The sequence below is a fragment of the Mycteria americana genome, chromosome 8 (assembly GCF_035582795.1).
Source record: "Mycteria americana isolate JAX WOST 10 ecotype Jacksonville Zoo and Gardens chromosome 8, USCA_MyAme_1.0, whole genome shotgun sequence".
NCBI lineage: Eukaryota > Metazoa > Chordata > Aves > Ciconiiformes > Ciconiidae > Mycteria > Mycteria americana.
This window is the reverse complement of record NC_134372.1, coordinates 48801302-48813350: the sequence shown is the minus strand read 5'-3', so window position 1 is coordinate 48813350 and position 12049 is coordinate 48801302. Positions and strand designations below refer to the sequence as shown.

General features: G+C 43.4%; 1 protein-coding gene across 2 annotated transcripts in view; it reads left to right on the top strand.

The window, feature by feature from the left end:
- Nucleotides 1–12049, top strand: part of FANCA (FA complementation group A) — a 37598-nt gene that overhangs the window by 12073 nt on the left and 13476 nt on the right. For both annotated transcript variants that reach the window (XM_075511122.1, XM_075511123.1), the window contains exons 12-25: nucleotides 86–162; nucleotides 652–793; nucleotides 1368–1501; nucleotides 2501–2611; nucleotides 3017–3112; nucleotides 3209–3268; nucleotides 4744–4832; nucleotides 5246–5306; nucleotides 5404–5453; nucleotides 6591–6667; nucleotides 8509–8613; nucleotides 9194–9336; nucleotides 9807–9877; nucleotides 11272–11371. In XM_075511122.1, the coding sequence (XP_075367237.1) occupies nucleotides 86–162; nucleotides 652–793; nucleotides 1368–1501; nucleotides 2501–2611; nucleotides 3017–3112; nucleotides 3209–3268; nucleotides 4744–4832; nucleotides 5246–5306; nucleotides 5404–5453; nucleotides 6591–6667; nucleotides 8509–8613; nucleotides 9194–9336; nucleotides 9807–9877; nucleotides 11272–11371 (1316 nt within the window). The remainder of the gene's footprint in view (nucleotides 1–85; nucleotides 163–651; nucleotides 794–1367; nucleotides 1502–2500; nucleotides 2612–3016; nucleotides 3113–3208; nucleotides 3269–4743; nucleotides 4833–5245; nucleotides 5307–5403; nucleotides 5454–6590; nucleotides 6668–8508; nucleotides 8614–9193; nucleotides 9337–9806; nucleotides 9878–11271; nucleotides 11372–12049) is intronic.

Sequence of the window (12049 nt, the reverse complement as noted above, 5' to 3'; positions counted from 1 at the left end):
GGAAATCTTGTGTGGTTAAGTATGTATTTTGGGTGTATTTTAAAATTTATTGCTGAAGAGTAAACTTTTCTTTTTCTGGGTACAGTGTCTGATGCCATCCATATGCAGAAGGAGTGGAGCTTTACAAGAACTTGTTCGCTGCTCACGACCTTGTATCGCAAAGTATGTCTTCCTGGTTTCACAAAGAGAACTTTACTATGTTGGGTTTATATTCATTGAAATATCTGAAATGAGATTATTTAAAAATGGTGCGTTCCAGTCGGAGCATCTGAACCGGCTGCCAGGAATTGTAGGCAGTATGAAGCATGAAGAAAAAGTACTACTTTTGTGCAAGTAGCACTTTTGAAGAAAAAGGGACTTTTGTGCAAAGCTCTTAATGAGAACAAAGATAATAATTGAAGATGTGACTTTCTGCTGTTACAGAATATGACGTGACTTCTGAAAGAATCGGAGTATTACTGTTTATTTTAGCCAATGCTGGCTCCAAGCCAGCATGATATCTGGCCCTGGAAAACTGATGCAAAAGATGTATGCAGGATAGCTCTTTCCAAAGTCATGCAAAAGACATCTGCATGTTAATCTTGACAGTGCATTTCACTCTTACGGGTGGCTGTATGTCATAGCTAAAATGAATTGCTATCGCTCTTCCAGCTGTTCGTGGCATTCAGTGCAAAGGAGTCGATCTGCCAGCTGCAGCAAGTCCTGGAGACTCGCGAAGTGAACTGGCAGCATGTCCTCTCCTGTGTTTCCACGCTGGTAGTCTGTCAGGCTGAGGCCGAGCAGCTCTTCAAAGGTAAGTAGGTATTGGCAAGCCTGCAAGCTAGTGTGTGCTTGTTGCTTCTCAGGTACTGCAGGGGGAAACCACGCCGACTGGTGTAGCAGCACAGTCGTCCATAGGTGCGGTTTTGAGATTCCTGCATGGAAAAGAAGAGCAGAAAATTGCTTTTCTGTTCAGTCATTGCATGTCAGCGGTGACGTGAATGCCAGGCCTTGTGCCTGACGCTTCTCAAATTTGGTGTGCAGCTAAGAGTGGTTATTTGATAATTACCTCCATTATTATTTGGAGTAGTGATTACTGAAGCCTAGTTCTTCTAGCTCACCTTTGCCAGCAGACCTTATTTGTTAGAGTTTCTTACTGAATATCTCATTGCTGGACTCCCTGCAATTCTTGCAGGTTGAAATCCTAGAGTGTTTGACGGTTGAAAGTGCATGAAAAAATATAAGCGAGTCCCAAAGGTTCCCCAAGCCACAATACAGATCCTTGTTTATCTGGCAGATTTATCACAGATATTTGTCTTCATTTACTGTAGAAAATTACAGCCCAGTTGTCAAGAGCAAAGTCTGAGGTTATTGTTTTATGTTTCTAGATCTACTGAGCCATCTCCTGATAAAGGCCTTTGAGAATTATGATATGGAAAATATGATCACTGCGTTCCTGATAGCTCGTCAGGCTGCTCTAGAGGGCCCTGCTGTGTTCATGCCTTACTCTGAATGGTTTAAGGTAAGACTAAATGAGGCCCGACTGGTAATCTTTGTTTTAGCTATGTGAGAAACCTGTGTGTAAGGAATGTTCTGCTGCACAGCAAAAGCCTAGTTTCAGACAAGACAGCCAGGAATTAGGGGGGGGGGAGAAAGAGTAACAAATGATTGTGTTGGTGTTAGGCATGATTTAATATTTATTACTGCCTTCGTGTCTGCAAAGAATATATTTAGTTGGCTTTCTCCGGTCTTCCCTCCTTTCATCTTTTAAGTCCATCTTGCCTTCTCTAGTTATTTGTCAGGAATGCAGACATGTCATTCCTGTTATAATCATAATCTTGGATGTATTTCAGTATCTTGATAAGAACACTGTTGTTATTGCATAAGTTGTAGGTTATTGCAGATGAAGCATTCCTATTTCCTGGATGTTTGCATGCAGCTGTAATTGCTGTGTTTGACCTTATAGATAATTGGTTGTTAGCTTTTAGTTGTAAACATGTAGGTATTTTCAGTATGCAAATCGCCACATAATTTAAACCTCTAAATTCCTCTGTATGAGTTTGCAAATCTAAGCTCAGCCTTTGGTGATAGAGTGTTCAGGCTGTATCAAAAGGTAAACAAGTTATGTTCTGTATAGTCTGACTGGCTTATTTTCCTTATAATACCCCGATAAAACTGTGTAGAAACTGGCAGATTTGTGGTTCCCTCATGAATTGCAACCCTTTGGTGCATTGTGGTGTTCCCTTGTTTAACTCTTCTGAATGTTCTCATAGTAGCATATCAGAATGAACTTTGAGCATGACATGGCAGGCTTTCTGGAAACCGGACAAAGAAACTCAAATAAAACTTCCTTAGAGACTTCTAGAAACTTTCTCTGGAGACTTTTCTCCAGAAAGATTCTCTTGACAGAAAGCAGATATCTGTAGTGGATATCTGGGATTTGTGCACTGAGTTACGGCATTGCTGGGATGGGGATTCTCTCCGTGCTGAAAGGCTGCATTCTCATTTTCCCGTGTTTCAGGCTTCCTTTGGGAATGCTGGTGGTCACCACGGGAGCAGTAAGAAAGCTCTGGTCTTCCTCTTTGAGTTCTTGTCAGAGCTAGTGCCCTTTGAAGCAGCGCCGTACTTGAAGGTGAGAAGATGCTGGTAGAGATGATTTTCTAAAGACTGATACAGAACTGCTCCAAAGTGAACATACTTGTGTCTTTGACTAGGTTCAGCATATTATTCATGTTGTTACAGTAATCACATTACTTCTGAGACGTTATTCAAAACCTTTTCTTCCTGAAATAAGTACAAGATTCTTTTATTTTCTTGACAAGAAGGAGAATTGCTTTCATGGAGTTAAATTTAAGCACTTCAGTGATTTTGTTTGTTGGGAAAAATTGCATGTCGGTTGCGATGAAAATGGCTTATCTTAAAACAAGCAATAACATCTTCTTTGGGGAATATCTGAAGTAAATGACTGTAAACATTAACCAGAATTTTACACTAACTTCCTGTAAAAATGGCGAATCTTGTGAATTTCGTATTTCAGGTCCATATAATGTACCCGCCTTTTGTGCCAACGAAACATCGGTCTATTCTCTTGGAGTACATCACTCTGGCTAAAACCAGACTGGCTGACCTCAAGGTCAGTAAAAATTGTCTCTTTGAAAATAATTCTTTCTGGATCTGTCACAATCCTAGCTGTGTTGTGACCTATGCATCCCTCTGTAACCTCACACAGGTTGCTATAGAAGATATGGGACTCTATGAAGACTTGTCTTCCACAGATGAGTCTGTGCAGGTACTGGTGGTGTGTCTATAACAGTTTTTCTCATCAGTCGTGCCCCTTTTTCCTCTGGAAAAGAGCTTAGCTTATTCACCTGTCTGCCATTCCTACCAAGATTGAGCATACTGCCAAATCTTCTCCAGCTTTAAGACAGAGAGGTTAGTGGCCATAAATATGCAGACTCTCCCCAGATTTCATGAAAACTAGACGTACACAGGGAACAAACAGACTGCGATGAGTATTCCGTGATGAGGCTGCAGAAGAACTCGGCAATTAGCCAGCCAGCTACTGGCCAAGCAGAACCTACGTTAGCCGTCCCATCATCACCTGCGGTTTGAAGCAGGAAAACGCTGGCCACCTCTTGTCCGTCCTGTACTGTGGGGTACAGAGAGTAAATGGAAGGTTCTGTGGGGGAGGATTTAAGGGGCAAAGGGAGATCCAATGGTGTTGCATGGTGGGGGGATGTAAAGCATAGGTTTGCGGGAAATGGGGCTGCGTTAGCTCTGCTGATTGACCGGCTTGTTACAATGGTGACGCTTCCCTCTATGGATTTGCTCCCGATGATTTCATCACATGGGAAAGCATTTTATGTGTATCTTGATTCTTTTCAGTATAGCATGTCATCTGTTTGGTGTTGTATCAAAGTGTTCATGTTCAAAGGAGATTTGGGGAGGGAATCTACAGTCTGCAGTTTCACACTGTGGTTCGTGATTAGTTTTGGGTAACAACAGTGATTGATAAGGAAGCATTTGGCTCTGTTGCTCTTTCCTGTATTTTGATCACAAGTATGGCAGACTAGGGGGCCTCATTTATACAGTCAGTCGACTGGGGTACGTGAAGTACAGGCTGGTGACAGGGTGGTTGAATGTACTGCCCTGAAATCTAGTCCTGTGACGAACAGAAAGTCGTAAGTGAAGATTTCATTTACTTTCTTCCAAGTCTGATATGTTTGTCCGTTGAGAAACTGGCCCAGGTTATTGCAGTCTTAAGATGTCTTATGGCTCGAACCCGAGAAACCTGGGGCAGCAGTCCCTCTGCTTGGAGCGTAGGAGCATGGGCTGGAAGCGAAGATTATTATCTTAATTCCAAGTGTATGAAGTAAAATAGAACAACAATAAAACAAATTCAGAAGAGAAAAGATATTGTCCCCATTGGGGACAATTGAATAAACAATGTGATGTTAAGCAGGAATATCTGCTGCAGTTGCTGTGGGAGGTGTGTACAGAACTACGCGGGCCTTTGGGCCGACCCAGAATGGCTGTTACAAATAACAGCCTTACCGAGGCAGGCTGATGGTTCAGGCCCGGTTTCTCCATCCTGCAGTTTTACTCTGCATATCGGGTAGTTCTTGTGACTGAACGAATGCAATTGAGTAACTTCACTTCACAGCACACACAACTGTTACTAACCCTGAAAGAAAAGCGGGGAAGATTATCGTCATCCTCGATTTCTCACGACATCTTTCTCTTCTTGTTACTCGTGTGAGCCAGCCCCAGGGCCAGGCACTTCGTGATGTTGAAAAGGCCCTTCAGATATTTGAAAACACGAGGAAGATCCCAACATCTGTGATAGAAGCCAGGTACTGTGGGCTTTTCAACTGTTCTTGGTTTTAGCTATAATAATAATAAAAGCCAAGTCCAAACCAAAATAACAAAATGAGAAAAATTGAGGATGTGAGCAAAGGAGGTTTTGGGAAATTCTTCCCATGTTATCCACTTCCTCAGCAGTCATCTAAATAGAGGCTGTTTGCGCAGAGAGTGAAAAGGCATATGCACACCTGCAAGAGAAGTCCACAATTGCTATAATAAATAAAAAAGCAAAGTTAAAGAAATTGGTAACTGCTGGCTAATCCGAACTTCATTTGTCTGTACTTTTTCATGTTACCATGAATATTTCTTATTTGCAGGAGCCAAATTAATTACTGAGATAATGAGATGGCGCTTTGCAGCTTTGGCATTGTTAATATTTTGCTATATTTATTTTCTGTCTCAGTATTTTCAGGCGACCATATTACACTTCCTGGTTTCTTCCTGCTTTGCTCAGGCCACGTGTGGTTAGTATTTGTTTTTGGCTTTTTTTTGATCCTCCCAGTTAGACGTGTGTTTGCAGACAGGTAATTTGTGCCTAACCTGCCTGTTTTTCTGTTGCAGCTCCCTAGAACCCCAGATGTGCGCATGGCTTTTATAGATTCTTTAAAGAGGTATTGAGACTTCTCAGTGTTATTTTCTGGGCTTCTGGACTTTCTCTTCAGAACATTTGACTCTACATCAGATTATCAGAGGCTTTGACACCTTGTAAACAAGTGTTGGCTAACCCTCTTGGCAGGGCTTCGTGGCCAGGCTTGTGGCTTGCAGGTTGCGGATGGGGTAGCTTATCTATATAGGTGAATGTCTTCAGTTGTGTAATTAGTCCTCTAGCCACTCTAAAATCATTATCCAGAAGTCCCACATAGCCCTCTGACTGCAGGCTGGATATATTTTTATGCAAACTTTGGAGGATACTGCTGAATATAAAACTTCACCAGGAAGATGAGCCCCCTGTGCAAAGCTCTCCTCTCTTTGGGAGAGGATATGGGAGAGGGGGAAGGTGAAACTTAAATGTGTCTTAATGCTTCATGAGCTCTTAAGGGACACCAGGATAATGTCCCAGGAGAACACAGCCCCTCTCAGAACTCAAGCTTGTCCTGTATGCATGTTTAAAAGTGCTTTTCTGCATTGCAGAAACAGCTTTATTTTAAATCCAGTAATTCCTCTGTAACCTGTTGTGAAGAAAAAAAATTTCGCAACACTGCCTACAAATGAGGCATTTGGTCCTGCCTTGTCATTCCAGTCTGACTCTAAAATAAAGACTGGATCATTTTTTTAAAATGAAAGTTGTAAGAGAAGCAGCTGAGATCTAGGGAGCCTCGTGTAGTATGTTTTCAGTGTTGAGTGCCTGCCCCGCAAGTGTTGGAGGTCAAACTTTGGTCTCTATCACATTAGCGTTTTAGAGGTGTGAATACTGCATGTCACACAACTTGCCCTCTTCTGTGATCTTAGACGCGTGCTATATATGAAATAGCTATTAATGCATGCATTAATCATATATAGAGTATTGTTTTTGTGTAGCGTGTGTTACACATGTATAATAGTTGTTATGCAAGCCTTGGATAGAAATTTCGGGCCCTCATGTCAGATGATGATTAAAAAATGCTTCAGATGCTCTGTATGCTTTGGAGCCTCGGTAATTACATTTCATAGCATAGCTGCTGTTTATGCTTATATTTAATAAAGGTGAAGCTTGAATGTAGTTATGTGGTGTAATAAATGTCTTTGTTTGTTTGTTTTTATTATTTTAGGGCTGATAAAATACCCTCAAACTTGTACTCCACATACATGCAAGCCTGTCGTGCTATGAAAGAGAAAATGTTACAAGGTAAAAAATACAACATTCACTTATGGATCAGTTCGAAGAAAAGTCAGTATTTCCATTGATGCCCTCCTGAACTGGAAATTTTCAAAAAGTTCCAGCTGATTAGGTCTTTAATCTATATGTAAATATGTGTATGTTCTTTATGTCTTATTGAGGTATAAACAGTTACTTTTGTAATGACTTTCTCTGCCTGTCCTGCTCGCGTGGGATTTTTGCAGTCCCTGTGGAGCTCTGTGCTGTGCTGAGGCTGCACGTGATGCCGGAGCTAGCTGATTTAAATCTAGCTCAAATACATCTACGTGAATCAGCGTTTGCGGCTCGAACGCTTCTCAGCTCCGGCTAGCCTGGGGCGTGAACCTACCCTGCCGATCCCTTGCGTAATGGCACTCGTGCTGTCTGAACTCACAATCGTCTCCTTTTAAGAATGGATTACTGTGCGTGACTGAGCTCTGGGGAGGCAGGAGGGGCTAGGGAGAGAGCCAGCGGTAAAGGGATCGCAGTGCGTAGTTTACATGCGTTTGGGTGGGAAGGCCCTACTAATTTTGGGTCCCATCGCTGTAGCCACAGTACTGGTGCGGTGTGTGTCAGTGTAATAGGTATTTAATGAGCTCTCCTATCTCTTTCAGCAAGTGGGTGTTTCAAACGCGTCTTAAAATGGGCAACATCCTCACCGCAGGTTTATACGACATGAAAAGGTCAGGCTACTGAGCAGAGATTGTTCCCAGAGCGCGGTGGAGATAAGCGTACTCTGTGTATAGAGACGAATCTGGAATTGCCTCCTCCTCCAGGGCACTTTGGGCGTTTGAAGCTTTCTGGAGATGCTGTAGCTGGAGGGGAGTGACAAAGCAGCCCTGCTGAACCGCAGATGTGCAGCAGCCTGGCTGCGGAGGTTGTCCTGGCAACCGGCAGGGATGGAGGATCCCTGCCTGCCGCGATCAGCGGGATCCCGACGGGCAGCCGGAGCTCTGCAGGAGTCCCTGAATTGCCAGTGACCTCTGGTGGCACAGCCTGAGCCGTGTCCCTGCATGCTGGTCGGCCTGATTTGCCTCCCCTGCCGCCCCCTGCGTCCTAATCCGTCCTTGGGGCTCTGGCACAGGGACTGGATTTAGGGCAGGGCTGAGTACTGGTCGGCTCTAAGCTTGTCCTCTTCGTTAGTGCTCACTCTTGCACATAAAGGTGACTCAGCAGTCTCCTAACACCTTGTTGCTTTACAGCACGTTTATAACAAGGATTAATTTTAACCTCGTTATTTACTTCTCTTGTTCATGGTCGAGCGTACGAGACGCTGTTCCTGCCTAACAAACCGTACTGGGTGGTTTTTGGGGCTGCGCTGTGGCAGCTTGTTGCTGGTGGCACTCTCTTTCTAGTGGTAAAAGGAATTTCCTTGTATTTCTTCTTTTAAACAAGAGAGACGCATTGCATCTGGAGATGTTGCACGGGGTTGAGCTTGAGGAGAAGCTGATGACGTAGTATTTGTGCTGTAATGTCTGAGACTGGTTCCAGTCTTTTGAGGACAGCAAATGCTTCTGCGAGGGGCAGAGAGCTAAAGCAATTAGGAAGAAAACTCTGAAAGGAGAACTCTTTTGCCTCTTGTCTTTAAGAACTTAATTCCTTTCTGCAACTAAGCATAAACTCATAAATGATTAATCAAATAGCACATTTCGAATGTAAAAACAAAGCTGTGTATGTGGCAGATTGACAGTTTGGGGATCTGTTATCGCTTATAGAGAAGTAAATACTGCTTTTACAGAAAATGTATGCAGAGATTGCTGAATGCATTTTATGAACTGATATAATGCACAGAGGTAAGGCGAATGTGTTGCATTTCTCTCTTACTTGTCTAGATGAATCAAAAGTGGAGACCAGGCATTCCAAAGAGCCTGTGGAGCAGCTGAAGGCTGAACTGGCTCAACTAAGGATGCTGCTTGTGGACCAGGCTAAATACGAAGGTATGCAGGAAGGCAAGTTATAACTACCCATAATTGACTGTTACAAAAGCTGCATTAAAAAAGTGTGGCTAACGCTAGCCAAAGCAACAGCAGGAGTTACTTGCCACTGGTACCTGAAGATGGTAATCTTTCAGATCTGTATAATCCTTCCAGCTATGAATATATATAATTTTTTAAATGTCTGACGTATTTCCCATGCTTGAGTTTGGAACTTCAGGTCTGCATCTGTGTGATGATGACTTGGTACCACACCGATCTTTGCCAGGATGGGCAGCCCCGTTCCTGGGGCTCGCCTGGTGACTTTGCCCCCTTTTGAAGGCTGTGTCCTTTCTGGTGTGAAAAACTATTCTTGCTGTGTGTTGGTAATAGTACTGGGGAAAAATAATGCTGTCTTCTCAAATGAAGATGATGATCACTGTGTTCCAGCTAATGTTTTTTTGCTCATTAAGGCTTTTCATAACATACTTTGGGCTCTGATCAATTAGAGTATATATTTCACTTGTTGTTCTTCCTGCTATGTGGAGTTGTAAATCTTTCATGCCTTCTGTCCTGGTTCTCCTCTTCTGTTACCTTCCTGCAGATGTGCCAGCACAGATTGCAGTGATTTCTGACAGACTGGCAAGCGTCTTGGGTCACAGCAGTGATGAGAACGAAGCTGCTACTTTGAATTCTCCAATCCAAGTTGATGTTTCTGCCCCCGGGCTGGAACCCTGCCATCAGAGTGTGGGTACCATCTGGCTTGGGGTGAGAAACGGTGGGGTTGAGTAGGTAAAAATGCATCTGGATAGTACGTGCGAAAGGTTGCTTTGTCTGTGGAGAGCAGGAAATACACTTCTCCTTTTGCCTACCTTGTGCAGAGACTGTTCGTATGTTTTAACCTCCTGGAAGCTGTCAGGTGTCTGGTGGCGAGATCTAGAGAGAGATTCTATTAGAACAATCCTGTGGTGAGCTAGGCTTTCTTCACCAGGCTTGTCTAGGTGTTTGTTTTGTGCTGGGATCATCCCTGGGCTGTTAGGGGCTTAACTTCCCATCTCTTCTTAGTGCCAGTGGATCTGTACAACTTGCAGTGAATGTCATTAACCAATTTGTCTCTTTGTTTTAATGTTGGGAAAACATAATACATAGGCAGCACAAAACTGGATCTAGATATCCAGCCCGACCAGTAGGGATTAGCAGTGTGTCTCTTATTCCAGGTTGTTGATCTTCTGCTGACATCATTCTGCCAAAACCTAATAGCTGCTTCCTATTTTAACCCTCCTGACAGGTAAGATGCGAGTAGAAGAGTAGGGAAATGGAAACTGGTTCATACACTAGAATTCCAGCACTTGTCTAGGGGCGAGGAAGGCCTTCTGGTTGTTCATACCCACTGTGCCAGGCTGGCAATTGCAGGCTGCTTTATTCTGAGTTTCTGCAATCTACGAACTAATGCGCTTTGATGTAATGTGTAAATAAAACATGTTTCTCCTCTGTTGTTACCGATCTCTTCAGAAGAAGGTGGCCTTTGGCTCTGCTTTGTGCTCTGTGACAGCGTATAAAAACTTTCCGCAAATACTGCGTGCTCAGGCTGGCGTCTTCAGCTCAATGGTAGGGAATGGGGAATGAAGCAAATTCTTTTTGTCCAGGAATTACTTGCTGGCTGACACTAAAGATCAGGAGAGGACAATGCTTGTCTTTTGACAGCGAGCACGGATGTATTTTTGGGGTGCCTTTTTGGCATGTTCGGTGCTTTTGCAGATGCAGGCACCTCAGCCTTCATCCCTAATGCTGTATCTAATACAAATTGAGTGAGGCATAAAGTCTAACGCTGCAGGCACTGGAAGAGCAGCATGATATACCTTCTCTCAACCTTCCATCCCCTCTTCTCCCTGGAAGCGACTTGGTTTGATTCTGGCCTGTATGAGGAGGGAGAGGTAGCAGTACTCCGCCACTGGAAGGACCAACATTATGGTAACATTTCAGCGGAAAATCGCTTTGTTGGAAAACAACAACGTACTGACAAGCTGCCTGTGATCCCAGCTGCCGACAGTACTGAACTAGGTGGCTGCCTCTGGACTGCAGCATGCTTTGGCAACCGGTGCATCTTTCCCTCTCTTTTACACGGTTTTGCCCTAGAGCAGATGAATCTGTATTGAAAACCTGGGCTGAAAAGTAGCTGTGATAAACAAGAGTCTCCCAGGAAATTGTTTCTAAACCCAACTCCCCATCCAATCTCCTCTGAGGGTGTTTTTTAAGTCAGCTGAGTGGGAAAGTCCCTCCCTGCCTCCCTTCCTCTGTTCAGCAACAGGACCTTGTCATATTAATTCCTTTTTGCTCTTGTTTTGTTTTTTGAACCCATTTATTGCTCTGCCTCCATTTACCTTGTGCTCTCTGTCTGGAGGAAGCTGACTGTGCCCCAGGCAGCTTCTTCCTCTCCTTGTTGTCATCTCCGAACACCTCTTTGACTATATATTATCAAGTATTTGGGGCAGGGCACTGGTGGAGTTCATGTCTTTGTAGGGGGCCTCTGTTCAGATACTCCAAAAGTGAAATGATAATTGTCCTGTATTTACAGACAAGTATGGCTCAGGTCCAGTGTGTTTAAGCATTTTTAAATACCTCTTCCTGTATTGGAGATAAAAAGAAGCAGTAAAATGAGCATGTGGTTTTTTCCTCCTGCAGGCAGGGACCATGTCTCTCCTTGTTTGTGAAGATGATGTGTGGACACAGGAATCTCTTACCTGCGCTTCTGGGCAGGCTCTGCCAGCTTATTTATCATCAGGTTAGTTTTCCAACTAAGAATCATGTGGTTATAGTGTGCTGAAGGCTATCTTACCTCCATTTCCTGAGCTGTTGGGTGTGTACCTGTCTGGACTGCACTGTGGAGGGACTTCACTGGCTTTCAAGCTTCCAAAAAAAAAACCAAAAAAACCCCCTCATTTTGGTCAAGTAGTATGACGTGCTCTCAGGAATGTGAGCTGAATGTTTTCCTACAGAAATGCTACTGTAGAAGGTTAATGCATTCTGAGATACATTTCAACAGAAGCTAAAATAAGCAAGTTTATGAACAGAGCCAAAAGAAAAATAGTCGAATGCCTAATTCCTAAGCTTCCAGATTGGATAATTCAGTTGTACACCCCTTTTAAAAATAAGTCAGACCCCCAAATCTGGGGTGCAGCAGTGTATGGTTTTCTTTTAGAGAACCATTGGTTTTATTTCCTTTACCCCCTGATATTGCAAGGGTGAAATTAAAAGGCTGATAGACGAGATTAGCTGTCATGGAAGCTAAAAAGCCTTGAGAGTCTTAGATTCTGCTGGGCTGAGTTTACAGGTTGTTCTTCAAGTAACTGTGTTACAGAAACGTACACATTTTGCTGCAGGTTGACCAAAGATAGCTGCACAATTTCAAGGAAGGAAGAGCATGTTTAATGTAACTGGTGCCTCTCATCTGCTAAATTGA